This window comes from Phocoena phocoena, chromosome 7, assembly GCF_963924675.1.
Source record: "Phocoena phocoena chromosome 7, mPhoPho1.1, whole genome shotgun sequence".
NCBI lineage: Eukaryota > Metazoa > Chordata > Mammalia > Artiodactyla > Phocoenidae > Phocoena > Phocoena phocoena.
In genome coordinates this window covers 53,776,378-53,804,216 of record NC_089225.1, presented here as the reverse complement: position 1 = coordinate 53,804,216, position 27,839 = coordinate 53,776,378, and the positions used below count along the sequence as shown (strand labels likewise).

At 36.3% G+C, this 27,839-nt stretch overlaps 1 protein-coding gene and 1 non-coding gene across 2 annotated transcripts in view; one reads left to right on the top strand and one right to left on the bottom strand.

Moving 5' to 3' along the window:
• TLK1 (tousled like kinase 1) overlaps positions 1 to 21,201 on the top strand; it is a 149,242-nt gene extending 128,041 nt beyond the window's left edge. The window contains exons 13-21 of the mRNA XM_065880125.1: positions 2,470 to 2,567; positions 4,807 to 4,888; positions 8,694 to 8,785; positions 8,871 to 8,960; positions 9,120 to 9,289; positions 9,603 to 9,738; positions 12,812 to 12,923; positions 14,351 to 14,458; positions 19,437 to 21,201. Of these exons, the coding sequence (XP_065736197.1) occupies positions 2,470 to 2,567; positions 4,807 to 4,888; positions 8,694 to 8,785; positions 8,871 to 8,960; positions 9,120 to 9,289; positions 9,603 to 9,738; positions 12,812 to 12,923; positions 14,351 to 14,458; positions 19,437 to 19,613 (1,065 nt within the window). The 3' untranslated portion in view covers positions 19,614 to 21,201. The remainder of the gene's footprint in view (positions 1 to 2,469; positions 2,568 to 4,806; positions 4,889 to 8,693; positions 8,786 to 8,870; positions 8,961 to 9,119; positions 9,290 to 9,602; positions 9,739 to 12,811; positions 12,924 to 14,350; positions 14,459 to 19,436) is intronic.
• On the bottom strand, positions 3,830 to 3,901 carry TRNAE-UUC (transfer RNA glutamic acid (anticodon UUC)). The gene has a single exon. It is a non-coding gene; the product is annotated as a tRNA-Glu (tRNA).
• Positions 21,202 to 27,839: the final 6,638 nt, after the last annotated feature.

Genomic DNA, 27,839 nt, shown 5'->3' with positions numbered 1-27,839 from the left:
TTCCTCTAGAATTGTGTCACTTTAAGGTCCAGGATATTGTGGAATAAATATTAAATTACAATATGGAAGATGTAAATATATTTCACTGAGGACTATGGAGGATTTATGTCTATTTGCATATGACTTTGTTATAGTTCCTTCCCCTGACATGCCTCTTAAATACCTAGGATCCAGCTTTTCTTTTAAACTAGTGCTCCTGACATTTTGTTTCTTCCTGTAAACTTTACAATTCAAACTGAATGAAGCTTGCCTGTGCTTTTGTATTGTAAGATCTTACGGGGCATACTTGACATGTTTTATAGAGGGTAAAAAGCTTGCTTAGCTGGCACAGACATACATTTTATTTTCTTTAGTAAGTATATTATGATATTGATTACTGCCATTGTATAAACATCTGAAGATTACCAGAAATTATAAAACAAATGTAATTATGTGTCAACAATCTAGTTGAATCTCATAATTATATATTTATGAGTTAATAAAATTTAATATCTGTAAATTCGTTTTTAAAATAGTATCCCCATACCACATTTTTCAAATGAAAGCTGAAACAAGTATTTTTGCTGGTATTCTAATAGGCATTTCACTGTTTTATCAGATTATTTTAAATTATACCAACTTACTAAGTGTTTAGTAGCTTCCTACATGTATAAGAAATTAATGGCAGGTTTTAAGGCAGCAAACATTAGTAATCTGAAGAAAGAAAGTTACCACTTTCTGTGTTCTGTGGCATAAATGAATTTGAATTGTTTCATACTCATGGGCACAGCTATATGGCCAGTTTCTTATTCTACTTTATATAACTAAATGGAGACAACTGAACTGTGGTTTGACTTTATTGTTTGAAAGCTATTTAATCTATTTCCTCTCCTTATAATGAATCTTCAGTTATTTAATCCCCTGGGACATTATCTTACCTTTTTTCATTAAAATTAGAAATATTTGTAACTGAAGCTACATTAAATGAGGAAATTTCAGAGAATTTAGTGTATCTATTTTAGAAAATGCTCCCCAGAATTTTAGAAAAGTTCATCTTCACTTAAATTTATTATTCTTTCTTTTTTTACTTAAATTTTATTTTGAAGGTTTCTATGTATCATCTAATGCCTAATTTACATTAAATATCTCTGCAACAAGTAGTGGTTGTTTCATTTTAAAATAACAAATAATCTTAAGGTCAGGTGGAATATGAACAACATACTTAGATTTAGTTTTTTAATCTGTGAACGTTTGTTTTTTGTTTTTCTTTATGATACTTAGAATATTCCTTTCACTTTAAGCCTTAGATACAGGTGTAATAGACTTTATAGCTCTATTATCTGCTTTACAATGAAATAATATCTATATTTTCAAAGTAAATTTCAGAACTATTAATTTTTTGAGATAAAGGATTTAAAAAAATATATCAGAAGATAAATCATTAAGAGACAGTGCTAATGAAAAACAAATATTTAAATAACCTCTGTTCCATGTGGTATAGATTTATAACGGTAGTGGTACACATTTAGGCCAAGGCAATCTGGATTTGTTTACTTAATAAATAGTTATTCAAAAATATTATAAAATTGGGCATTCATAGAACTTTTCACTGAAATTTGGTATGTTCTTGTTTGTTAAGTAGTACTTAAATTTATATTGACAAATCAAGAGGTATGTGTGTAATGGGTGATTTTATTTGTTTTGGTGTCTAATTTTTTTAAATGTTCTAAAAATTATATATTTTGAGACATGAAAAATATTTATCAAAATGTTTAGATTAAATGAATGTTAAAGTAAATTTCTTTAGGATTTGCCTAGGTCTGCTCTGATAACTAAGGATCTGCCACAGCTATTCGTAAAATTTTTGTTTTAAGAGTCTCTTTAAAATTGTAGTGGGATTTCTCTTTAAAATTGTAGTGGGATTTATCCAAAGTGAGTGGTCAGACTGTGTGTGTGTGTGTGTGTGTGTGTGTGTGTGTGTGTGTGTGTGTGTGTGTGTATTCCAAATGTTGTAAGGTCTCAGAATAATCAGTAGTTCTGTCTCCTACCTTTCTTCCTCTTTTGACTGTTGTGACATATCTTCATTTCATTTGTTTTGTACTAGTAAATTATTCCCTCGTAAATTAAAATTTGGATGTACCAGAAATAAAACTTTCAGCTCATTTTGTGTTATAAGTCAGTTTCAGACTACCTTGCAGTCATTTTCAGTTTAGACATTATAAAAATAGATTTCTTGTGGTACAGAATAAAAGTCAGCATCTCGTTAGGTATAAAGATTTTCATGTGGAGGATGGTTTCTTGAAATAGGCTTTTGCCTTATCTCTTTCTATCTTTCAGGCATTGAAAAGAACACTTTGGTCTTTTAACTCAGTGGAACTTTATAATACACTGTTCTTCCCATCACTGTAAAAAATTGGTGCATGAGTAAAAATATCTTTTTTATATCACAAATAAATTGAGCTTGTTATAGTCCCCTCTCTTCATTTTCAGGAAGAGGCAGAAATTCAGGCAGAACTTGAACGTTTGGAAAGAGTCAGAAATCTTCACATTCGAGAGCTCAAAAGAATAAATAATGAAGATAATTCACAGTAAGTCATTATTTGTATTTCACAGTTTTACATAATAAAAGTTTTTTCTCCCCTTGGAGATCATAAACAGAGTATTTCCTTGTCGGGGGGCTTCTCACCATAGACCTCAAGTCCTTCCCATGGCTCAGAAGGCCTCGTTTGATCTGGTCTCTGGCCACCTCACCACCCCATCTCTCTCATCGTCCCCTCACTTATATGTCGTAGACACACTGGCCCCCTCAAACATGTCTGACTTGTTCCCTCAAGGCTCTTGTGCTCACCATTTCCTCTTCCTGAAATGTTCCTCCTCTAAATATCTGAGTGGCTTACTCCTTATTTCACTCCCCGTGGTCATTAGAGAAGCCACCCTGTCTAAAAGAGCAGTCCTTGCCTCACTCCATCCCCTATCTCAGTATCCTTGCCTTACTTTATTTGTTCTTAGCATTTATCACTATTTGGAATTACAAATTTTTTTTTCCAGTTATTTTATGTTTCCTTTCACTCGAATGTAAGCTACATGAGAGCAGGGACTTAGTTTTGTTCTTGCTATATCCCCAGAACCTAGATCAGTGCCTGGCATATGGTAGGCACAGAATAAATATTTGTTAACTAAATACCAAAGTTAATATTATTGTAGTGAGGAAAAAATTATTTCAGCCAAAGGGATTTCAGTAAGCCGTGTATCCAGCATTATGTAAAAACTGGAGAAGAAATAGAAAAGTAGTTTAAGTTATAGTCTCTGTCCTTAATCCCTAATTATCAAAATGACATTAAACGCTAAAGGAATTCAAAGAATAGAAAATATATGTGGACTGGTGGGAACTTTATGAAGAAGATAGAAATTAAACAAGGAATTAATTGGATTTAGTCAATGTAGAGGACAGGAAGGATGTCTTTTTACACTTTAAGACTTATGTAATTTAAATCTTCATGACCTAATACAAGTGTCAGAATTGCAAGTGGCCTATTTCTGCCGTGAAATACAAATATCTTGCTTAAAAGAAGGCCTATTTATGATCATCTCTGTATGAACACAATCATTCCAATGTATAATGTCAATGAAATAATAGTTATGTAATATCCTTAATTGTACCAGATGAAAATTCTGATAACGCAGATAAGACAAAACTAATTTAAAATTGGCTCTTCTGAAAATTATGTCCAAACTTGTTTGTGGATATTACTTAATCCACTTGTTGGAAATTAAATAAATTGTTACAGCTTTACATTTTTCTTTTCTTTCTTTTTTTCTTCTTTTGGCTGTGTGGCTTGCGGCATTTTAGTTCCCCGGCCAGGGATTGAACCTGGGTCATGGCAGTGAAAGCGCCAAGTCCTAACCACTGGACCACCAGGGAATTCCCTACATTTTGCTTTAAAACTAACAGAAATCTCTTTTATTTATAAGTTCTCAGGAAAAGCTTAAATTATCAAAGCTGTGTTGCTATTGAATAAAATATCATGTGTTTGCATCTGGAATTATAAAGCTATCATTGATTTTTTTTTTTTCCTTAAATATCAAGAGTGTACATTTTGGAACCACATTTTTCTGCTAACCCCTGCCATGTATTAGCTGTTGACCTTGGACAAGTTACTTAACCTTTCTGTGCAGTAGTGCCCTCATCTGTAAAATAGAGGTAGTAGCAGGGCCTGCTTCAAAGGGTTGGTTAAGAACCAAATGAGATAATACAGGTGAGTGCTTAATGTATAGCAGGTGCAATAAGCTTTAAATAGTAATAGCAGTATTGTCTGTGGTGGTTTTTTTTAAAGGATTTCTTTTTTGATTGGGAATTAAATTTTTATTTATAAAAGGCAAAGGCTGTAAAATTTCACCATGGATGAAAGCCAGTTTATAAATATAATTATTTTTAATCATATGTCAATATTATAAAACTTGATTAACTGTAACTCCCAAAATAAAAGTATATTTTTCCAAGGGAAGTAATTCCTGCTGAACAGATACGGGATTTCATAAAGCTCTTAGTAATACAGTAGTCGGTAGGTCTTTATCACAGTGCTATAATTGGTCATTGAACCTGAATATTCGGCTATAAATGTTAAGCTTTGTGAACACCAGAGCGTTAAGATGGGTGATAGTCATGCAGTTAGAGAAGGAAAAGTAGTATGGAATGGAATTCAAAATTAGCAGAAGAGTAGCTGAAAAAGAAGTAGCTGGGAGTAGAATAAGAGCTAACTTTGTTGTGGACGAAACCTTTTCGTGGGTGTTTTCATGTGCCTGAGTGTTTTTTTCCCCACCCTTAAGGTTCAAAGATCACCCAACGTTAAATGAAAGATATTTATTACTCCATCTGCTTGGTAGAGGTGGCTTTAGTGAAGTGTATAAGGTAATGTACATTTTTTTCCTGTTCTTCATACTAATACGACAAAGATATAGGAATATGTGGTTAAGAAGTACATGTCTTTTTATTGATTTTATGATTTTTTGACTGTTTTTATGTCCTCTCATTACAAAAAAGAGTCTGTGGTGGCTTACACTGTCTTATCTCAAGAGTCTAAAAACTATCCTTGTGCCTTTGCAGTCCCTCTGATATTTGGTACCTGGTTATCACTAGCCAGTCTGATACAAGTAATAACAACCATTAGAATCAAGATAGGCAGGTAGCCATTTAATATAGTACATTTATGGAAAGGTTGTATCCCTTAATTTAAACATGTGTCACAAGTCTTACATGTCCTGAATTTACCCTAATTTCTACCTGTTTTAAGGCCAGTGTTTCTCAAATGTGTATTTATAAATGTAGAAATATTTACTCATATGTTTAATGCTTTATACCTTACTTTTTTTCCACTTTATGTTATCTTTCTGCCCAACCTTTAAATATTGAAGTTCCTAAGGTCTCATCATTCTTGTTCTCCTTTCAAATATATCCCCCTCCCATTCACTAAGTTATCACCTATTTGATTTCAGATACAGATGTTAGATACATAGCTATCTACCCCCCACTTTCCTTCCGAGCCCTGTACCTGCTGGTCTATATGACTTAATCTGTTCACCTCATGTGGATGCTTCATAAGCACTGCAAACTCACATCTGAAATAGAAGTTCTCTCTTCTCCCAACGCGCGCCCCCCCCTTTTAACACTGCTCCCTACTTTAATACACAGCACTGCCATTTATCTGCCCAGTCCCTCAAGTGAAAAACATAAAAGCCATCCTTCAATTCACCTTGCCCTTAACTCCCTTCCCCCAACATAACCAGTCCCTGGTATCTGTCATTATTAATGTCATTAAGCTCTCCTAAATCCAGCAATGACCCTTCTCCCTCTCTCTTAGCGCAGGGCCTCATTGTCTCTTGTTGCATTGCCTAGCTGATCACCTTTTTTCTGGGCATTGAGTTTCTCCAGTTCATTTGTGTATGCTGCAGCTAGAGTGGCCTTGTTATAAAATGCAGTCTGATCATCTCACTCCCCTGCTTATAAGCCCCAGTGGCTTCCCATTTGCTCTTAGCATAAAGTCATATGAAGGTCATAGCTTCACCTTAAACTTCAATTCCTATAGAAGGCTTCCCTGTTAGTCTGCCTTTGATTAGCTCCTTGTAACACTTGGTGCTTCATTACGTATTGGTATAGTCAGCAATTAAGACCTTGGGTTCTGAAGCCAGACAGGCTGGGTTTGAATCCTGGCTAATTCTGACTGCTGTATAAACTTGGGCTTATTGCTTACCATCCTCTGCCTGTCTTCACCTGGTAATGCTTATAGTACCTACATCATAGGATCATTATAGTGATTAAACGAACTATCACAGGAAAATCACAAAGAACTTTGTTGCTGAGAAAATGTAAGCTCATTAGATTGTTATTAGAAATCCTCTCTGTTCAACGAGACAACCTGTATCCAGTTCTGACTCTGGGGCAAATTATGGGATTTGGATTCAGAGAACTTCATTTCTGATCTTGGTTCAACCGTGAACTATTTTTTGTTTTGTTAACTTGGATGAGCATTAAGTGTCACCCATCAAGAGTGATCTGTGAAAAAAAAAAAAAAAAAAAAGAGTGATCTGTGAGCTCTCTTCCAATTCCTGTTTCTCTGATTCTAATGGTAGTTCACCCTCAAGCACTTAATGGTTGAGTAGTCTTAGGCCACAAGGTAGAAAAGAAGGTCATAATGTTGCTCATTGTGGATCTAAAAATCACCAAAAGTATAGTTAGCTAGCACTAGCTCCGCCTAGAAGTTGCCTGGCTTCTGAGCCTACTGATAGCTTTCATGACAGTCTTCTGCCACTGCCCAATAGTATTTCCATTGTTTTTAGCCCCATAGATAGGGTATAAAAGGGACTTTTCTTTTGGAAGAAAAGGCTTCTGTAGAAATTAGAAAATGCAGATTGTGGGTCCCTAATGACTTGAACCCTCATTACTGATTTAAATACTAATGACAGCCCCTCCGACCCCTTCAAGTCCTTTCATTGTTGCCAGGTCGCTTGGTAAACAAAGTAGCTGACTGTAAGTCAAAAAATTGACTCTTCTCTATACCAAGGTGGAAAGCATTGAATCAGTTGATCAGTGATTACCATCTTAGCTTTATGGGAAGGTATACTTTACTCTCCTAATCTTGGGAGAAAGATGTGTCATATACAGTTATTATAATCATTATACATGGATGATAACTTTATTAGTACTTAGAATTTTATTTTCTCCTATTTTTTTTACTATGATTGCCTTTGAGTTTTATAAAAGCTTTTTTGCTTTCTCTCACATGAACTTCTTTTATATTTCTTAAAACTTAACTTTTAATAGTATAATGAGCTAATGTTTATTGGATATTTATTATGAATCATATATTATTCTGAACACTTTATATGTTTCACCCCATTTAGTCAACAACCCAAACTTCATGAGACTGAGGCTATTAGAGAGGGTATTAAGCACAAAGTCATGCAGCTAATAAGTTCATCTGACTCCAAAGTAAATATTCTTAATTTCTGCATCATGTATTATTTCTGATCTCATGCTTTTATAATTTCGTGACAAGCAGTTTACCCCTACTGCTTATTTTAAGGTTAAATTGATAGAGGCAGTGGGAACTAGGAACCTTCTTCCTAATAAATATGTAAGCTTTTAGTGTTTTAAGGGAGCGCTTTTGTGTAAAACTCACAGTTGAACCTAAATTATTAAATTCCTCTTTAATGATACTGTTTTTAAAAAACATTTATAAGTCACCTGAAGCCTTAAAATATTGATCATTCTTTATTTAAGAAATAGTCTGGTCATTTGAACAAACAAGTATAAAACCTTTTTTGAGCCCAGATTAAGGAAATATTACTGATAGAGTTAGGTATGATAATTACATATGGTTAATGGTTATGGTTATGTTTAAACAGTTTCATAATAAAAGTTCAGAATTTTTTTAGAACAGTTGGGAAATTGTTAGGAACTTGTTAATTTTCAAATAAGGGGGGGAAAAAAAAGGTGGAGTTGCTAGGAAAGGATACAGGAACCCACCAAAAATGTATTACAGCCGCCTGTTTTCCTGGCCACTTACTGCTACTACCAGTATAGAGAAGAACGTCTATGTTAAAAACAGATAGCTTGGGACTTCCCTGGTGGTGCAGTGGTTAAGAATACACCTGCCAGTGCAAGGGACACGTGTTAGATCCCTGGTCCGGGAAGATACCACGTGCCGCGGAGCAACTAAGCCCATGCACCACAACTACTGAAGCCCGTGTGCCACAACTTCTGAGCCCGTGTGCTACAACTACTGAAGTCCTCGCATCTAGAGCCCGTGCTCTGCAACAAGAGAAGCCCGCGCACCGCAACAAAGAGTAGACCCCACTTGCCGCAACTAGAGAAAGGCCATGCACAGCAACAAAGACCCAACGCAGCCAAAAAAAAAAAACAAAACCCAGAGAGCTTTATTGTTTTATCTTGATTCAATATATTGGCACTTATAAAACTTGAACGTGAAAATTCACATTAAGGTTTTCTCTGATTTAGCACCATGGAATTTGTATCTTGTTTCTGATAATAAATGTGCCACTGAACTATATATAACCTTAGCAGAGATGACTACCAAAAATCGTAATGTGTATTCTCATTCCATATTATTGCAAAAATTATCACTCAAAAAAAAAAAAAAATCTCTTCACTATTCAGTTGGTCTTTGGTCCAAACTCTTCTATTCCTTGAATCCTAGGCTTTTGACCTTTATGAACAAAGATATGCTGCTGTGAAGATCCATCAGCTTAATAAAAGCTGGAGGGATGAGAAGAAGGAAAACTACCACAAGTAAATATTAATTCTTTATGATTTTTATCAATTTTGAAAATATATTTAATTGTCATGGAGAATTAATATATTCTCTTTCTCGTAGACATGCCTGCAGAGAGTATAGAATACACAAAGAACTGGATCACCCCAGAATAGTTAAACTCTATGATTATTTCTCCTTGGATACAGATACGTAAGTGAATATAAAAGGATTTATTTTTTAAGAAAAGACATGTTGGCTTTTGCTTCCCCTATTCCATAGTGATAATATAAATACTCTTCATTTGTCCATTGTGATTCTGAATTATTGGATAATATTTTATGTCTGATTTTTTTCTCTTCTCCATTGTAGGTTTTGTACAGTGTTAGAATACTGTGAAGGCAATGACTTGGATTTCTATCTGAAGCAACATAAATTAATGTCAGAGAAAGAAGCTAGGTCTATTGTAATGCAGATTGTAAATGCACTAAGATATCTCAATGAAATCAAACCCCCTATTATACATTATGATCTTAAACCAGGTAATTAATAAAATTTTTGTCTAAATAAGCTTTAAAGAGTGTAATTTTTAAAAGTCATGCTTGCTAAGTTATCCGAAAATATGCTTTTTGGTTTAGTTTTTAAAAGTCAATGGAATACTAGTGGTAGTAGCTGAAGGGTTTTTAAAATTTATATCACTGCATTTTAAAACTATATTTTAAATGTATATCTTAATTGATTAAAAATTTTACATATGCATGTTAAGTGTATTATTTCCCAAAAGTCCAGCCTTAGTAGTAAAGATAATGTTTTTCATTTATGTTTCATTAAAAGAACTTTATACTTTGTTCTTAGGAAACATCCTTCTGGTAGATGGAACAGCATGCGGAGAAATTAAAATTACTGATTTTGGTCTGTCCAAGATTATGGATGATGACAGCTATGGTGTAGATGGAATGGATCTAACTTCCCAAGGGGCAGGCACTTACTGGTAAGTGTATTATTAAAAACACCAAAATTACCTAGATTAGTGCCCAGTCTTTTTAATGAGAGTTTATTTTCGCATACCTTTGAGATTACTGTGGTGTGATGAGAGTACTGATATGAAGTCTCTGAGCTGAGAGACTACTATCATCAGTCCTGTTTCTCTCTCACCTGGTCTTCACTGTAACTATCAGCAAACCGGAAGAAGAAAAACTTGGCATCAGCAGGTGACGACCAGCTAGTTCCCTACCAGCCAGAAACTCCTAACATGGAGAATTTGTGAATCTTGTTCTGTAACGTTGGAGTGATGTTTATCATGAGTAATGATACTTAATATAATATCTTAGCTATTAAAAGCAATAACTAATAAGCATTAAGCCCTCTCTGTAGAGGTTTTGTGGTTACAGTTTTTGTTTAAGATGGATGTTTTGTCGATAATGAATGAAAGAGAAATTTGGTACAATCTTGGTCTTTGGCCTTAACGCTCAAAAATCTTTTTAATAACTTCATACATACAGATATAAATCTAGATAGAACCATAGATTCACTGATACGAGTCTAAATGAATGTCATTCCCTTCGGAGTGACCTACGTGTTGACAAAAATTACTTCAGTGTGAATTTTCAAACTTAGTATCAAATTTGCCAAAGTGGAGCACATAGACTATAAAATTTCAAAACTAATTTAGTTTTCAGAATAAATTAGTTTAGCAAAAAGAGTGAAGAAATCTTAAATGGAAGGGAGATAACTACTCAGCTTCACTGAGCAGGATGGTGACTACAAACATAAATGTGACTTTGGAGTCTTCAGAACAATCTTCACATAGCCTGGGCAATAATAACCAATTCTATAAAATGCCACAGGTTGGTATGGACCTTACTTTTCAGAGTAAGGATTAGTCATGTTCCATGTATTCATTTAAAGCCAGTTTAGAGTTTCAAATGATGCTTGTGGCATTTTTTAGGAATATAAGATAATGTATCATAATTTTCTTTCAATATATATTCTTTAAAAGTCTATCATTCAAACTAGTAACTCCTTAAAAGTCAGTACCCTCAGTCAGTAGTCTTTAGGCTTCTTTCTTTTAGCAACAAGGCTCCTTTTTTCACCAGAAAATCTTAGACTCCTAATAAAACCAACAAAAATAAGGCTTCTTGGTAGAACCCTGTATTCTGTGGCAGACAGCTTGAAAACCATGTTCTAAGTAATAGATCATCCTTCCTCTGCAGAGACTCCCACCATACTGTTTCCCTCTCACTCTGGCTTCCCTAAGTGCAGGGCAGGGCAAGGAAATTTCCCCCTGACAGATGGGCATGAGACAGGGAAGCTTATGTTTTAGGGTGCTGTGCAGGAAGAAGATACAGTCATGGCATTTCCATGTTAGGAACCTGGAATTATATACTTCTTGTAGAAACAGCTTTCCCCAAAATGGTTAGTTTTTAATTCATATACAAACTTTTAGAATATAGGTATGTAGTGCTTTTACACATCATCCCCAGAAGCTTAAATTATTTGTCAGTATCGCTTAGAAGAAAACGAGTTTTGTTTCTCCCTTCCTCTTGGGTCTGAAATGCAAGCATCCACTAAATCCTGCTGTCGTTTTCCCCGAGTAGCTTTGGTATCTATTCCTACACTTCTTCTCCTTGCTTATATACCCTTTTACCTTGAGAGACGGTATAGCACAGTGTTTAAGAGTCATTCTTGTTTCAGTTACACACACATAAACCTACAGAAAATATACGCTTTTATTCATAAAACAAATCTGGCTTTTTACTTGATTTGGAGGGTAGGAAAGGATTTACGTCACAAATAAGTTATTGGTCATCTGTGAATGTTCTGCTGAAATTTAAACGATTTTAGCATAGTGAGTATAAAACTAAAAAGAGTAGCTTCCCATTTAGCTGTATTATTCCTTTTCAGGACTTTGTAGTTTATCTAAATTTTTGAAGTGTGAGATGCTTGCATCCTGATGGAGCTTTTTATCAATACTTATAACCTAAGGTTAAAAGTAAAAATTTATTTTTACTTATATGTATTTTTACCTTTTAAATAAATTTTACAATCTATTTTTACCTTTTCTTTATCTAAAATTATAAATTTATAAATAAAAATAGTGTTTTTGAATGCTCCATATATTTCTGATGCTGCTACTGTTTGAAACTGTACAATGAATTAACGCTGTAATGGAGGTAACATCTGCCTGGAGGGAAGCGGAGAAGGCTTGTGAAAGTTGGGCGGGTCTTGAAGAAGAAAGGGTGGTCACTGTGTGAACTGGAGTAGTTAAGGAAGGCATAAGAGGTTGTCATATTCAGAAGCATTGAGGGGAAGCACAGTGTAGGGAACCAAGTGAATCGGCTTTGCCTAACCAGTTTGAGGGGCTGGGGGTCAGGAGAAGAGATTTTGGAAATTTTAAGTTGCTGCTAGATTAGGACAGGTCTCGTGTTACAAGCAAGAGATACGAGGTCTTGCCTGGGCAGTGAGTGAGGTTGAGGTTCTTTAAACAAAAGAACTGGCTGATCAGATGTGTATTTTAGGAAGAGAACTTCCTACAGTTTGAAGATTGGTGAAGGGGGGATAGGAGAGGATTTCTTCTATTAGTAGATACTTAGAACATTGTAATTTCTAATGATAATTTATCATTTCTGTAGCTCATACACTACAGAAATGTATATAAGTTGACCCTTGAACAGTGCAGGGGCACCGGTCCTCTGCACAGTCAAAAATCTGAGTATAGCTTGCAGTTGCCCTTCATATACGTGGTTCCTCCACATGCCCGAAATTCAACCAGTCAGGGATTGTGTAGTGCTGCAGTATTTACTATTGAAAAAAATCCTCATATAAGTGAACCCGTGTTGGAAAAGGGTCAACTGTATATTACACACTTTAACCACAAAGTTGTTTGTTTTGGCTCTAAAGTCAAATGATACAGGGATACAAATGCCTTAAACGTTAGGACTTTAATCAGTGAAAATCACCTAAGGTTTTTGTATGGATAAAATGAGTGTAAGATTTTACATTTAGAAGGTTTTAAATTATAAATTGTTAATATCCTTTCCTTTTTTTCTCCCCCCAAAACCTAGGTATTTACCTCCTGAGTGTTTTGTAGTTGGAAAGGAACCACCGAAGATTTCCAACAAGGTTGATGTGTGGTCAGTCGGAGTCATCTTCTTTCAGTGTCTTTATGGTAGAAAAGTAAGTTGAAGTATAACAGATTCAGCTATATGGAGATAAGTTGAATTTTCCCCTTTTAAAGTTTCATTAACTTGAAGTCAATTTAGTCAAGAATTCCAAGAATGCAGACCTGGTTGAGGCAACAACAAAAAAAACCAAAACAACCGTTTATTTGGGGTTAGGAGCAGACTGGGAAGCAGAAATACATGAAAGCACTTGAATTGTGTTCCGCTGGACTACAAAAGCGGAGGAGGGTGCTTATAGGCAAAAAACTGCAAGCTTACACAAATTGTCAAGAATTAGGACTGGAGCTGGCGAGAAGTAAGGGTGCTTGTTAAGCAAAGATTGGGGTTTGAAATGATGACATAGTTGCAGGGGGGGACTTTGAAAGTACAAGGTTGCAGCTGGCGATTGCTAGCAGATAGATACGGTTTTGAAAACATCTAGTGGTTTCCTTTAGTTTGATACAGTTCAGAAAGTTCAGGTTTTCTCTGATGCAGGAATGGGTCTGAAACCACATCCACAATGGCCACCCAGCTCCATTTTGGATGCCTGAACCATAGTTACTCCATTTGATTTTTTAAATGATCTTAAATATATTATCACTTCCTAAAATTTCCGTGGATCAGAATTATTTTAATGTCACAACAGCTTCTTTGGCCTGCTCTTTGCCTTTTTTTCTTTTAAGAAGAAGAAGTAACTAATCTGTTAACAGTGCTAACGTTTTTCTATTGCTAGGAATAAAGGAGTCAAAACTGTTCATGATCCTCCATTCTCTCCACTTCCTCACCTCCTCTACCCCATTCCCACCCCACACACACACAGTTTGGCCTGAGCATGTTTCCTCCTGTGCTTCCTCAGGGAAACTCCATCAAACTTAGTACTAATTTTTCCCAAACCTCTCTTTACATTGAAGTCAGAACTGTAAGCTACCATAGATATCCTTATCCCATTCAGTCCCTCCATCAGTGTGAAAAGAGAGATTCAGGGACTTGTCTGGGAACTCACTGCATGTTAGGACCAAACCCAGAGCTGATTCATTTAAGTTAGTGTGTCATACTCAAGGTATTTCACTCTTTGGACTTTTTTCACGGATGTTTCCACTACTTCTCCATCTCTTCTCTAATTAAACTTAAATTTTAAACATTCAGAATAAAATTTAAAATAGTTTTGTTTTTATTTTTATCTTAATTACTTATATGGCAATGGTAGTATTTTCTGTTGCTTATTCACAATGTTTTGGCTATGCTAAGGATTGATCAGATGCTCTTCCTCAGCCTGCTATCAGTTATAACCTTGTTTCTATGAGAATGCATCCCAGCTTGCAAGTAACTGAGAGTAAGATTTTTTTAGAACACAAATCATTTGTATCTTGGGGATTCTCTGATAATATCTGTTTAAATATTTTGTGAGATAAATTTCTCAACATTGTATTTTTTTTTTTTAAGCCATTTGGTCACAATCAATCTCAACAAGACATTCTTCAAGAAAATACAATATTAAAAGCCACAGATGTCCAGTTCCCTGTAAAACCGGTTGTAAGCAGTGAAGCAAAGGTACTAAAGTTTATGAAAATAAGCTTTGTGAAGTAAAGATTGCAGCCACAGGAAAAGCTGTCCAGTAGGGGCTGGTGATTTGCTCTGGAAAAGAGTTGCTTTAGGCCTTTGGTTGTGATAGTTTTTAAGGACCCAAATATGGTCTGTGATTCTTTTAAGAAGCCAGGCAAAGGAGAACATAATCTACGATTACATTTACATAAAGTTTAAAACAAGCAGAACTCAATTATGGTGTTTAAAAGTCAGGATAGCTGTTACCCCAATAGATTGGGGGCAGAGCCAGTGCCTGAAAGTGGGCATGAAGAGTCTTAGGAGTTCTGATAAAGTTCTTTTTCTTGATCTGTTTGCCAGTTACACAGATATATTCACTTTGTGCTGTACACTCTATGCTCAATAGGAAGAAAACACTAGGGCAAAAATGGCATCATACCCTTTGGCCAAACTAAATTGACAGTAAAGTGGAATGAGGGTGAAAGGAGTGTTTTACAGAAGAGAAATTCCAGAAAAAGAAGACTCCAGAATTTTGTAGGGAGAAATGCAGTATTCCACATTCAACACAGTTACAGGCATACCTCAGAGATACTGTGGGTTCGGTTCTGTACCACTGCAGATAAGGCGAATATTGCAATAAAGAAGTCACACATAGTTTTTGGTTTCCCGGTGCATATAAAAGTTATGTTTACATTATAATGTAGTCTGTTAAGTCTGCAGTAGCATTATGTCTTAAAAAAATAATGTACATACCTTAATTAAAAATACTTGCTTGCTAAAAACTGTTAACCATCCTCTGAGCCTTCAGCCAGTAGTCTTTTTGCTTGTGGAGGGTCTTGCCTTGCTGTTGACGGTTGCTGACTGAGCAGGGTGGTGGCTGCTGAGGCAATTTCTTGGTCTCTTCCTTTCATGAACCATTTCTCTGTAGCATGCAGTGCTGTTTGAAAGAAGTTCTACTGTGGGTAAAAAGCTTTCAAAATTGGAGTCAGTCCTCTTAAACCCTGCCACTGCTTTATGAACTAGCTTTATGTAATATTCTAAATCCTTTGTTGTCATTTGAGCAATTAAGTTTGCAGTCTTACATGGATGCAGTTCATGACCTCCCCCAAACAGTTACAATAGTAGCAGAAATCACTGATCACCATAACAAATATAATAGTGACATAACAAATATAATGGAAAGTTTGAAATATTGCTAGAATTACCAGATGTGACACAGAGACACAAAGTGAGCAAAGTGAGCTGTTGGAAAAATGGTGCTGATAGATTTGCTCAATGTGGGGTTGCCACAAACGTTCAATTTGTAAAAAAAAAAAAAAAACACGCAGTATTTGCAAAGTACAGTAGAACAAGGTGAGCCTGTGTTGGAAGTCCTAGCCAGAACAGTTAGGCAAGAAAAAGAAGTAAAAGGCATACAAATCAGAAAGGAAGAAGTAAAAACTGTCACTATTTGCAGATAACATCATTTTATATATAAAAACCCTTAAGACACCACCAAAAAAGTTAGAACTAATCAACAAATTCAGTAAAGTTGTGGGATATGAAATCAATGCAACAAATTTTTATGTATTTCTATATACTAATAATAAAAAAGCAGAAAGAGAAATTAAGAACACAATCCCAGGGACTTCCCTGGTAGTCCAGTGGTTAGGACTTGGCGCTTTCACTGCTGGGGCCCAGGTTCAATCCCTGGTTGGGGTGCAGCCAAAGAGAAAACAAAACAATCCCATTTACAGCCGCATCAGAAAGAATAAAACTGTAAGACATTGATGAAAGAAATTGAAGAAGGCACAAGTAAATGGAAAGATATTCCATGTTCATGGATTGGAAGAATTAATGTTAAAATGTCCATACTACTAAAAGCAATCTACAGATTCAGTGCAATCCCTATCAAAATTCCAACAGTATTTTTCACAGAAATAGAGCAAACAGTCCTAAAATTCATATGGAAACACGAAAGACCCAAATAGTCAAAGCCATCTTGAGAACAAAGCTGAAGGCCTCATGCTCCATGATTTCAAACTACATTTCAAAGCTATAGTATTCAAAACAAACAGTACGGTATGCTGTGGAACAACTAAGCCTGTGTGCCACAACTACTGAGCCTGTGCTCTAGAGCCCACGAGCCATAACTACTGAAGCCTGCATGCCTAGAGCCTGTGCTCCACAACAAGAGAAGCCACCACAATGAGAAGACCGCACACCACAATGAAGAGTAGCCCCTGCTCGCCACAACTAGAGAAAGCCCGCATGCAGCAACAAAGACCCAACACAAGCAAAAATAAATAAATAAATAAAATTGATTCTTTATAAAAAAAAAAAAACCACCATATGGTATTGGCATAAAAATACACAGATCAATGGAACATAATTGAGAGTCTTGAATAAACCCACACATGTATGGTCAATTTATGACAAAGAAGCCAAGAATATACAATGGGGAAAGGGTGGTCTCTTCAATAAATGGTGCTGGGAAAACTAGACAGCCACATAAACAAGGATGAAACTGGACCACTATCTTATGCCATACACAAAAAGTAACTCAAAATGGATGACAGTCTTGAACTTAAGATCATAAAACTCCTAAAAGAAAACATAGGTGGTAAGCTCCTTGACATAGGTCTTGGTGAGGAATTTTTGTATTTGACAACAAAAGCAAAGGCAACGAAGTAAAAGTAAACAAGTGGGACTGCATCAAATGAAAAATCTGCACAGCAAAGGAAACCATGAACAAAATGAAAAGACAACTTACCAAATGGGAAAAATATTTGGAAATCATACCTGATAAGGGATTAATATCCAAAATATATAAAGAAATCAAACAGTCCAATTACAAACAGAGGATCTGTATAGGTTTTTTCCCAAGGAGGACCTACATATGGCCAACAGGTGCATGAAAAGATGCTCAACATCACTCATAATCAGGGAAATCCAAATCAAAACCACAGTGAGATATCACCTCATACCTGTAGAATAGCTGTTATCAAAAAGACAAGAAATGAATGTTGGCAAGGATGTGGAGACAAGGGAACCTGTGTGCACTGTTGGTGGGATTGTGAATTGGTGCAGCCAATATGGAAGACAATGTGGAGGTTCGTTGGAAAATTAAAAATAGAACTACCATATGATCCAGCAGTTCACTTTTGCATATTTGAAGAAAACAAAAACATTAACTCAAAATGATATGTGCATCCCCATGATCATTGCAGCATTATTTACAAAACCCAAGACATGGAAGCAACCTTAGGTGTCTATCGTGGGATGAATGGATAAAGAAAATGTGGTGTGTGTATATATATACATATATAAAATGGAATACTGTTCAGACATTAAACAAAAGGAAATCTTGCCATTATATGTCATGTCTTGTCATTATATGTCATATATAAGATTCTACATATGCCATTATATGTAGAATCTTAAAAAACAACAAACAAAAAAAACCAAGCTCACAGATACAGAGAAGAGAGGTGGGTGGGTGAGGGGTGGGCGAAATGGGTGAAGGGGGCCAAAAGGTACAAACTTCCAGTTATATAAGTCATGGGGATGTAGTGTACAGCCTGGGGATTATAGTTAATTATACTATATTGCATATTTGAAAGTTGCTAAGAGTAGATCTTAAAAGTTCTCATCACAAGAAAAACAATTTTGTAACCACGTATGGTGACAGATGTTAACTAGACAATTGTGGTGATCTTTTCACGATACAAATGTTGAATCATTATGTTGTATATCTGAAACTAATATGTCAGTTTTTTTTTTTAATTACCATATGATCCAGCATTTCTACTTCTAGGTAGATACCAAAAAAAGTGGAAGCAAGGACTCAGATATTTATATACCAACATTCATAGCAGCATTATTCACAGTAGTTAAAAGGTAGAAACAATCCAAATGTCAACCAAGAGATAAATGGGTAAACAAAATGTAGTATGTACATGCAGTGGAATATTATTCAGCCTTAAAAAGGAATGAGGCCCGTGAGCCATGGCCGCTGAGCCTGCCCATCCGGAGCCTGTGCTCCGCAACGGGAGAGGCCACAACTGTGAGAGGCCCACATACTGCAAAAAAAAAAAAAAGGGAATGAAATTCTGATGCATGCTACAACATGGATGACTCAAACATCATGCTAAGTGAAAGACACAAAAGGACAAATAAATATTGTATGATTCCACTCATATAAGGTACCTAGAATAGTCAGATCATAAAGGAACACAAGTGGTTACCAAGGGCTGGAGGAAGGAGCAATGGGGAGATACTGTTCAATGGGTGCAGAATTTCAGTTTTAGATGTGAAAAAGTTCTGCAGATGTATAGTGGTGATGTTGTATAGCAATGTGAAAGTACTTAATGTCACTGAATTGTACACTCAAGGGTTAAAATGCTAATTTTTATGTTATGTATATTTTAATCTCAATAAAAATTAAGGGAAAAAAATGCAGCTTTCCAGCAATAAGTTTAAATGGTAGTAATAGTATTTAGATTGTAAAGTGAACTACTAGGAGGCTGTGAGTTGATAGTTGAATTTGGAGTGATAATTTTACTGCTACAATTGTTTTTAAATTTATTTTACTTATTTATTTTTGGCTGCGTTGGGTCTTTGTTGCTGCACGTGGGCTTTCTCTAGTGGTGGCAAATGGGGGCTACTCTTCATTGTGGAGCACAGGCTCTAGAGCGCAGGCTCAGTAGTTGTGGCTCTCAGGCTCTAGAGTACAGGCTCAGTAGTTGTGGCTCATGGGCTTAGTTGCTCCGCGCAATGTGGGATCTTCCCGGACCAGGGCTCGAACCCGTGTCCCCTGCATTGGCAGGCAGATTCTTAACCACTGCACCACCAGGGAAGCCCTATTGCTACAATTTCTTAAAAAATTTGAATCCCCAGTGAAGTAAAATCTATTTATTGTCTTAAATGTGTCCATCATCTGTAATATTTAGTTGATTGATATTTAGAAGAGGAAAAGATTTTAATTGCTGACTTTTTTTTTTTTAAGGCCTTTATAAGACGCTGTTTGGCATACCGAAAAGAAGATAGGTTTGATGTGCACCAACTGGCAAATGACCCCTATCTTCTCCCACACATGAGAAGATCCAATTCTTCAGGAAACTTACACATGGTTGGACTGACAGCATCCCCTACACCCCCTTCTTCAAGCATAATTACTTACTGACTTTCCTCCAAAATTGGCATGATGTCTTTGAATTGCTTCCAGATGCATACTTGAGTTTGAGAGCTTTTGAGTGTTTTTGTTGTTTTCTTTTTTACACAGGATATGGTTGAGGACTGTTTGTGAACTGAAGTTCTTCATAGCATCGTTTGTATGAGAGTGGATCATGGGCAGTGAATAAATGTACACTTCTGACTGTAATCTTGAGCAGTGAAGGGTGACTGCCTGTTGCACAGAAACAGGAATACCATGTTAAGATAAAAGAACAATGTTTTTTGGGGGGAACACTGTAAATAACGTTTATAATACTTAAATACATTTGGTTGTTACTAGAGAGTTCTAATATGAAGGGTGGTTTTTCATTATTTAAAAACACATGGAAAAAATATGAGACATATTTCTAACACAGGAACTATCTAGTGCCTGGATACATTCTTCAGCATTCAGCAGTTTATCTGCTGCAACCAAAGTAAGAACTGAATGACAGTGACAGTTGTGTTTTATAGTAATAGAATGTGAGAGTTAGACTCTTTGGACAAAGTTATTAGACTTTTGTCATTTGCCTATTCTGGCTTTTACCAAGTTGTACCTCGAAATCACATGTCCGCTTTTTTCACTGGTCATGTTAAAGGGAGAACTATTCCTAGATACATTACACCTTTGACAAAGTGAGCTGCTTGTTTTGAAATCAGCTGAAGTCCCTAAATTATAATATCTCCAGTGTTCTCAACATGTTAGAATTGTTAACAGGTATTTTTCTTTTGTTACCAGGCCTTGTTCATTCAAACAAGTGACAATACGTAACCAAATGCAGACCAGTTCTATGCAGGATAATGATAAATTCCCTTCTAGCTCTATTGTAAATTGTGTACAGATGTCGTATTTCAATTACCGAGTTTCAGCAGCTTATTCTTGTACAAATGTTTAAAAAATGCCTTTTCTAATTGGATATTGTATTTTTTTTAAGTCTTCTTGAAGGCGCTTTAATTGCTGCTAAATGATGTTGCTTCTTTGCTAAAAAAATCAAATGACCTCCTTAAAGGTGCAAGTTGACTATACATTATAGAGAGATTATTAAAAGCAGGCATTTATTAACAATCAAGGCATGTAAAAATGATCCGTGTTGGACATAAAGAGCTCTCGAAATCAGTTTCTTGGTTTCTAGGGCTGTGGAGCACATATATACTAGGATTTATAAATTGTTCATGGTAATCCTACATTTCTAGAAAGTTCTTATCAGCAAGGTGGGAGGATGGTCCCTTAAACGAGTTTCTTGTGGTTTGTACAGATTTGTTAAAATGTGAACATTTTCTAACTGCCTTGTATGGTAGAAACCATTATTTTTCAGGATGCTGTATGTCACTCCTCTAAGAAACTTCCTTATCATCACATTCATAATGCTGATACTTACATGTGAATTGCCCATATTGCCGAAAAAGGAGGCTATGCTTACCACAGATTCCCCTTAATATTGTACAGTTAAACCATGGCTCTTTGTTCTTTCATTGTACATAGACACATTGTCTCTTTAAGATGCTGCTGAAATTGTAGAGAATGTAGCCAAAACAGTAATAAACAATGACAGTTAAAATTTAAAGACTATGAAGTTACATTTGAAGGGAGCTTTCAAGATTTAGGACATTGACTGACTTGGCTCCTTAAGAATTAACTGAATAAATTCTTGAAGTATACTTCAGGATAAGTATGAAGCGTTTCAAGCTGTTAAAGTATACCTAATAACCATTATCAAAGCTAATCCTGGGTAAGTAACACTTAGCCATATCGGGAATGGTTTAAGGGCTATACCTGTTCCTCTGTAGATGAAGATAGAAATCCTATTAAAAAAAATATTGATGTGGTAATGGAATGTAGCATCAATTGAGTGCTTTAGGTGCTGTCGGCCAATTTTTCAATTTTGTTTGAGTGAGTTTTCATCTTTCTGAATCCTAAAATACTATGTTCATATAGTAACAGTTATTTGAAGTCCTGAATTAAAAGAAAATCATCAGTTTGTTTAAAATTTTGGTGAGATATTTAAGTGGATGTGTACATCTAACATGAGATTGAAGAAGTGGTACAGACCTAGATCACTGGTCTTGACCACACTATTTTCAAATGAATGAAAGTGACTGCTACTGTCAAAATGCGGAAAAGGAGGAAAACAAGCCATAGAATAAAAGTGCTTCCCTGGGTTTAGGTAATCATCTGTTTAGAGTCCAAGATGTATAGGCAGTAAATGAGTTTAGAGACCATCTATTCCTTCCCAAGTTTTTCCAAAGAAATGATACAGATTTGGGGTAGTATGCCCATATCTCAGCAGGTACAAGATAGCTCTAATTGAGCCAGAGTGAGTACTGTTACCTTCACCTGGGAAACTGGGATTTGTCACTAAGTAGTTTCAGTCACTCTGGCAATCTTTGGCTCTAACATCTTGAAGCTTACATTATTTTTTGGTCTCCTGAATTCTGTCCTCAGAATTAAAGTATTTCCTATATGCCTAAGACAGTAGCCAAGGTCTTCTCCCTTTAAGCACTGCAAGGTAAATGTACAGTTTTTTGCATAGAATTTGAAATCTTTGTTTGGTATGAATTAGCTTTAGTGCATGCATGTTGAGAGGAAGTAAGTGTAGAAACCACCCTAATTTATTAAGTCTGGAGTTGGGTAGATACCTGATGGTTTTTCAGAAATAAAGTTTCAAGTCTATTTTTTACTTGCTGCCATCCCCTGCTCCTTAAAAATAATTTTCAATTTAAATAGTACATAAAATGTGAACAGATACTTCTACAAATACCTCATTACATGAAACCAAAATGGTAGAATTTCAGTGAAACAAATTTAAAGAGTATATTGTGTTTTGCTGTTGATTGTTATTAAATGCAATAATGCTGATTACCATCAGACGTTATTAGCTGTGTTTTGCAGTGGTAGTGCAGACGGTCCAGTCCTATTAGATTGTGGGTTTACTCTTAGAATTTACATTACCGTTTGATTTGTGTGAAAAAGACAGCCTTACTCTTAGTCCTTTAAAATCACATTGGCACGTCTTACTCTAATCCCACTTTAAATTTTGACATGTTATCTGATCATTTTCTTCCCAAGCTTAATCTGTTTCAAAAAGTGTTTTAGCACCTAGTTTTTAAATAAAATTGTTAGAATTCTAGTTCTTGGATTTCAGGAATTCTGTAACGGTTTTAGAATTTCTATAACTTATCTGGTGATCTGAATTACAACATACACATCTCCATTTACCTTCCCCTGCTTTCATTTCCCTCCTTTTTTTTCTTTTTTTGAGGATTTTTCTCCCTGGGAATTCTTGGATTTTTGAATGGGAAAGATTTGAGTAAATGTATATAAACTAACTTCAAAACGATTGCATAGAGCCAGAGGAGAACTTAGAAGAGTCATCTTTCATTAGGATCAAAATGCATAGTTTTCACTTGGAAATCCTCACTCATTTAAAATACTAGAGATGTAGGTTACCTACATACCTATGACTTTTTAAAAAGGCAGTAATAATAATACTGGTTAAGAATTCATATCTTAGAACCAGATTCTTTGGGCTTAAATGTTGACTGCCATTTCCTACCTGTGTTTCAGGTTCCTCATCTGAAAATGAAGATAACAGTGCGACCATACAGAGTGGTTGCAAGGAGTAAATGAGCTCACATATGTAAAACCCAGCACATTGTAATACCACGTATATAAAGCTGCTATTATTATTATTTTTTTTTTTTTTTGGCGGTACACGGGCCTCTCACTGCTGTGGCCTCTCCCATTGCGGAGCACAGGCTCCGGACGCGCAGGCTCACCGGCCATGGCTCACGGGCCCAGCCGCTCCGCGGCACGTGGGATCCTCCCGGACCGGGGCACGAACCCGTGTCCCCTGCATCGGCAGGCGGACTCCCAACCACTGCGCCACCAGGGAAGCCCTCTTCATTTTTAAGGCTCAAAAATTGTTCTATTGCTTTTATCCTACATACAAGATGCAGTCTACTTTGCTTCCTGTGATAAATTTTCCTTTAAGAAACAGTTTTACAATACTTTATTCATTTCAAATGATGATTAGATTACCTGAAAAGGGAAGGTGGTGGGGTGCAGCAACAAGAAAAAGTAACTCTGTCTCAACTGTAATTACCCAAATGATCATACCCTAACCATGTAGGCTATTTCATCAGAGGAAATTCTACCGTACATCCTAGGGTTTTCCTTGATAGTAGCAACCATTTGAGGTAGGATAGGTGGTATTATCCCAGTTTTTTCACAGAGGGGGAAACAGTTGGAGAAAAGAAATAACTTGGTAAGACCACATAACTAATAAATGACATCAGAACTAAAGCCCGGCTTTTGGAGTCCTAAAGCCAGGTTCTTAACCATGCTAACATTTCGCTTGCCTCTTTATTATAAAACTTGTTTACTGTGTTAAATTATCATGATTCTTCAAAATGACAAAAATGAACAGATAGAAACGTAACTGTCACCATAAAAGAGCAAATATAAAGAATTCTTCAACTGTTAGATCAGGAGTGCCATCTGAGCTGTGCCTTGATGGCTGGCTGTGAGTCATGTCAGAAGGGCTTCTGTCCAGATTCATTCTAGGCAAGGCAGAGAGTGGGTCACAGACCTTTTCCTCTTCTCACACTTGTTTTTCATTGCATTTTTAATTTAAGTCAACGATCAGATTAGGTTCTGCTTAACTTGCAGGGATCAGTTAGTTCACCTTTCTCCTCCTCAGCCCACTTTCATGAGCATAGAAGGTATATTCTTCCTCTCCCTGCAATGGTACTGGTTGGTCTCTAATAAATCTGGAAAACTGACTCTATTAAGTCAAAAACTTGAGAAAGTCTTATAAATCTAATGAAATTACCCATGTGTGGTGCTCCAGTGCCAAGATCACAAATGAGTAATCCTGACTTTATCAAGTGACTCTCACTTTGATTTTTAAAAGTCTGTTTGTAATTAAATTTTTCTATAAATATGTGATCCATTTTCATCTGAAGAACTTAGGCTGTTCCCGTAACCAAACACCTAAGCTAAGCAGTATACGTGCGTGACCAGCACCCCCACTGTTCTTGGTGGAGTATATGGTATATTTGGTTTAAATACCATTGATATGGTCAGATGATGAGGACTTTTTTCTAGGATGGGACAAACTTAGATACTAAAATTACCTGATCTAAAGAATGAGTATGGCTGATTTATGTCCTGTCGATCCTATTTCACCTCTTTATGTCTGCTAATGACCAAATTCATAACTTCCTTTTAAGGAGGTATTCAGAAGAGTGAAAAGTGGGGAAAGTCTGGGTTTTGAAGTCTGACTTGACTTTGCACCTGGCTTTGCTATTTAATAATTGGATGACCTTAGAGAAGTCACTGACTAACCTCTCTCGGCTTACCTTCCACATCTGTAAAGTGTATATATTAATAGTACTTGCGGGCAGGCAGCTGGGTGGGGGTGTGTGTGGGGGTGCTGGTGTAGGGACTGTGGCAGTGCGCGGGGACGCAGTACAGTGGCTGCAGGGCTGAAGAGAAGCTACTAAAGTTCCTGTGGACGCAAAGTAGAATTTCATAAGAACATAATGGATGGAGAAGTGAAAACCTATCGTGGCTGTGAGGGCTCTGCTCTGATGCCATGTAGTCAAATTGATATCTTCGGATGGTCATGAATTTATTATAGAAAGAGAACATGCGCTAACATCAGGACAAAAAAGGCATGTTGAGTGGCCCAGGTCAGTTTGCTGAGAACGAAACTAATGAAGTCAATTTTAGCGAGATCCCTTCACATGTGCTATCAAAAGTATGCATGTATTTTACCTACAAGGTTCGCTACACTAACAGCTCCATGGAGATTCCTGAATTTCCAATTGCACCTGAAATTGCACTGGAACTGCTGATGGCTGCAAACTTCCTAGATTTGTTAAATAAAATAAATTATAATAAACTTAACTTTTTTCAGTATTTAATACCTGTAGTTAGTAGTTTTTTCGTATATAGCATGTTGCCTGTGTGCAGTTGGACTTTAAAGTTCGTTGCAAAGCAGATTGCCTTCTGTTCTTTTGCATAGCAATCAGAGTTGAAATTTGTTTGCTACATCAACAAATTAAGGACATTTTTACAAATTGAGAAATAAATAGGCCAGTTCATAGGTGTTTTTGCCTTATCCTTTGGATGTGATTTTTTAAATTAGAACAGTGGTGATATAGTAAATGCTAAAATTTAGGCATAAATTCAACACGTTCTACAGGTAAATAATGGGACTACATGTTTTTATGTTTTTAGTGTTGTTTTAAAAACCTATTCTGATCTTAATAGCTGTCATTAGCATTACTAGACTTACGCAACTGCATATAATTGCATTATAAACAAATTTATAACTTAGCCAAAATATTGATTTTTATAACTGTCAAAGACAAGAGAGTTGAAATTTCTTATGTGTCTTTTGATAAACTGCAGTATTGTTTAAGTGTATCTTGTCTTTTTGTTTCTTGATCCAATTTAAGAACTTATTTAAAATCAGTTTTGGAAGGTTACTAGGTACAGCTTTTGGAGCAGAGACTTTTTGAACTGTAGCCACATGGTCAACAAGTAAACTACATGACTTTAGTTTCATTTGCATTTTGGCCAATCCATTGACTATAATGTCTCCTTTGCAATATTCATTCTTATACAGTCCCTTGTGATTACACTTCTCATTATTTAAATATGTTTTAAAAGACTCACTGTGAACTTCATCTAGATCCTAAGAACAAGACTTCTGACAATTCCAGTCTTCCTCCAATCAACTGAAATGTTATAAAATATGAAAAACGTGGAGAGATGCAGTACAAATCTAATAATGCACTTTGATATAGTATATTAATTATCTTCTATTAATGTATGTCCCACTAGACATGATATCCATAATGTGGGTCTTCTGAACTCAAACTTATAAAACAGGTCATTCAGCTTTTACGCTAAGACAAAAAAAATTTTGAAGAACTATAATAGAGCGTCTCTGCCTAGTCGTGGAAAAAGCAGCACTAGAGTTGGGGTTATTATTGTCTCTATCTTAGTAGTAAAACAAAGCTGTTATTATAGGGTCTATAAATTTAAGTCTTCAGCTTACTTCTCTAAGACTGGTTCAGTATGGACCAGTTTTTCTGGAACCAGCAAAATCCATAAACAACCAAGATCGATGAAAGTAATTTTTCCTCTTAGAAGACCTAACATTGTTATTGAAAGCAATTAAATATAAATGTTAATTGCATATATTTTAGTAACATCTTAAGACATACTGTTACATATTTTAGTATAGAATTATCAAGTACAAGAATTATATTCTGGGGACTTCTCTGGTGGCGCAGTGGTTGAGAATCTGCCTGCCAATGCAGGGAACATGGGTTCGAGCCCTGGTCTGGGAAGATCCCACATGCCGCAGAGCAACTGGGCCCGTGAGCCACAATTACTGAGCCTGCGCGTCTGGAACCTGTGCTCCGCAACAAGAGAGGCCGCGATAGTGAGAGGCCCGCGCACTGTGATGGAAGAGTGGCCCCCGCTTGCCGCAACTAGAGAAAGCCCTCGCACAGAAACGAAGACCCAACACAGCCATAAATAATAAATAAATAAAATTTAAAACAAATTCAGGGCTTCCCTGGTGGCGCAGTGGTTGAGAGTCTGCCTGCCAATGCAGGGGACACAGGTTTGTGTCCCGGTCCGGGAGGATCCCACATGCCATGGAAAGGCTAGGCCCGTGAGCCATGGCCGGTGAGCCTGCGCGTCTGGAGCTTGAGCTCCGCAACGGGAGAGGCCCGCGTACCGCAAAAAAAAAAAAAAAAAAAAAAAAATTCTGCTACTTGGTGACCAATAATGCCGATTATAAACCTAAGTGGTGATCTTAAAGGTCAAGGTGATAGCTAGCATACAGTTTAACTTTGATCCATTTTAGTAGGTTACTTTATATGTTAGGTCCAGAAGTTACCTGAAGTTCAAAATATTGAAATAGAACTGAAAGATTAGTAAAAACTGTATTTTGTGGCACATGATACCTGCATGTTAATAAAGACTATTGACTGAAAAAAAAAAATAGTACCTGCCTTTCAGGCACCTAGCACTAAAAGTGGGTTCAGAAGGTCCTCCAGCTAATATGGCATGAGCTCTAACCAGTCAGAACAAATGCTGGCCATAGTGCAGAAGAGAGGGTCAAGAGTAATTGTGGGACACTCTGAGGAAGGGATGGGACCAGTTGGGGTAGGA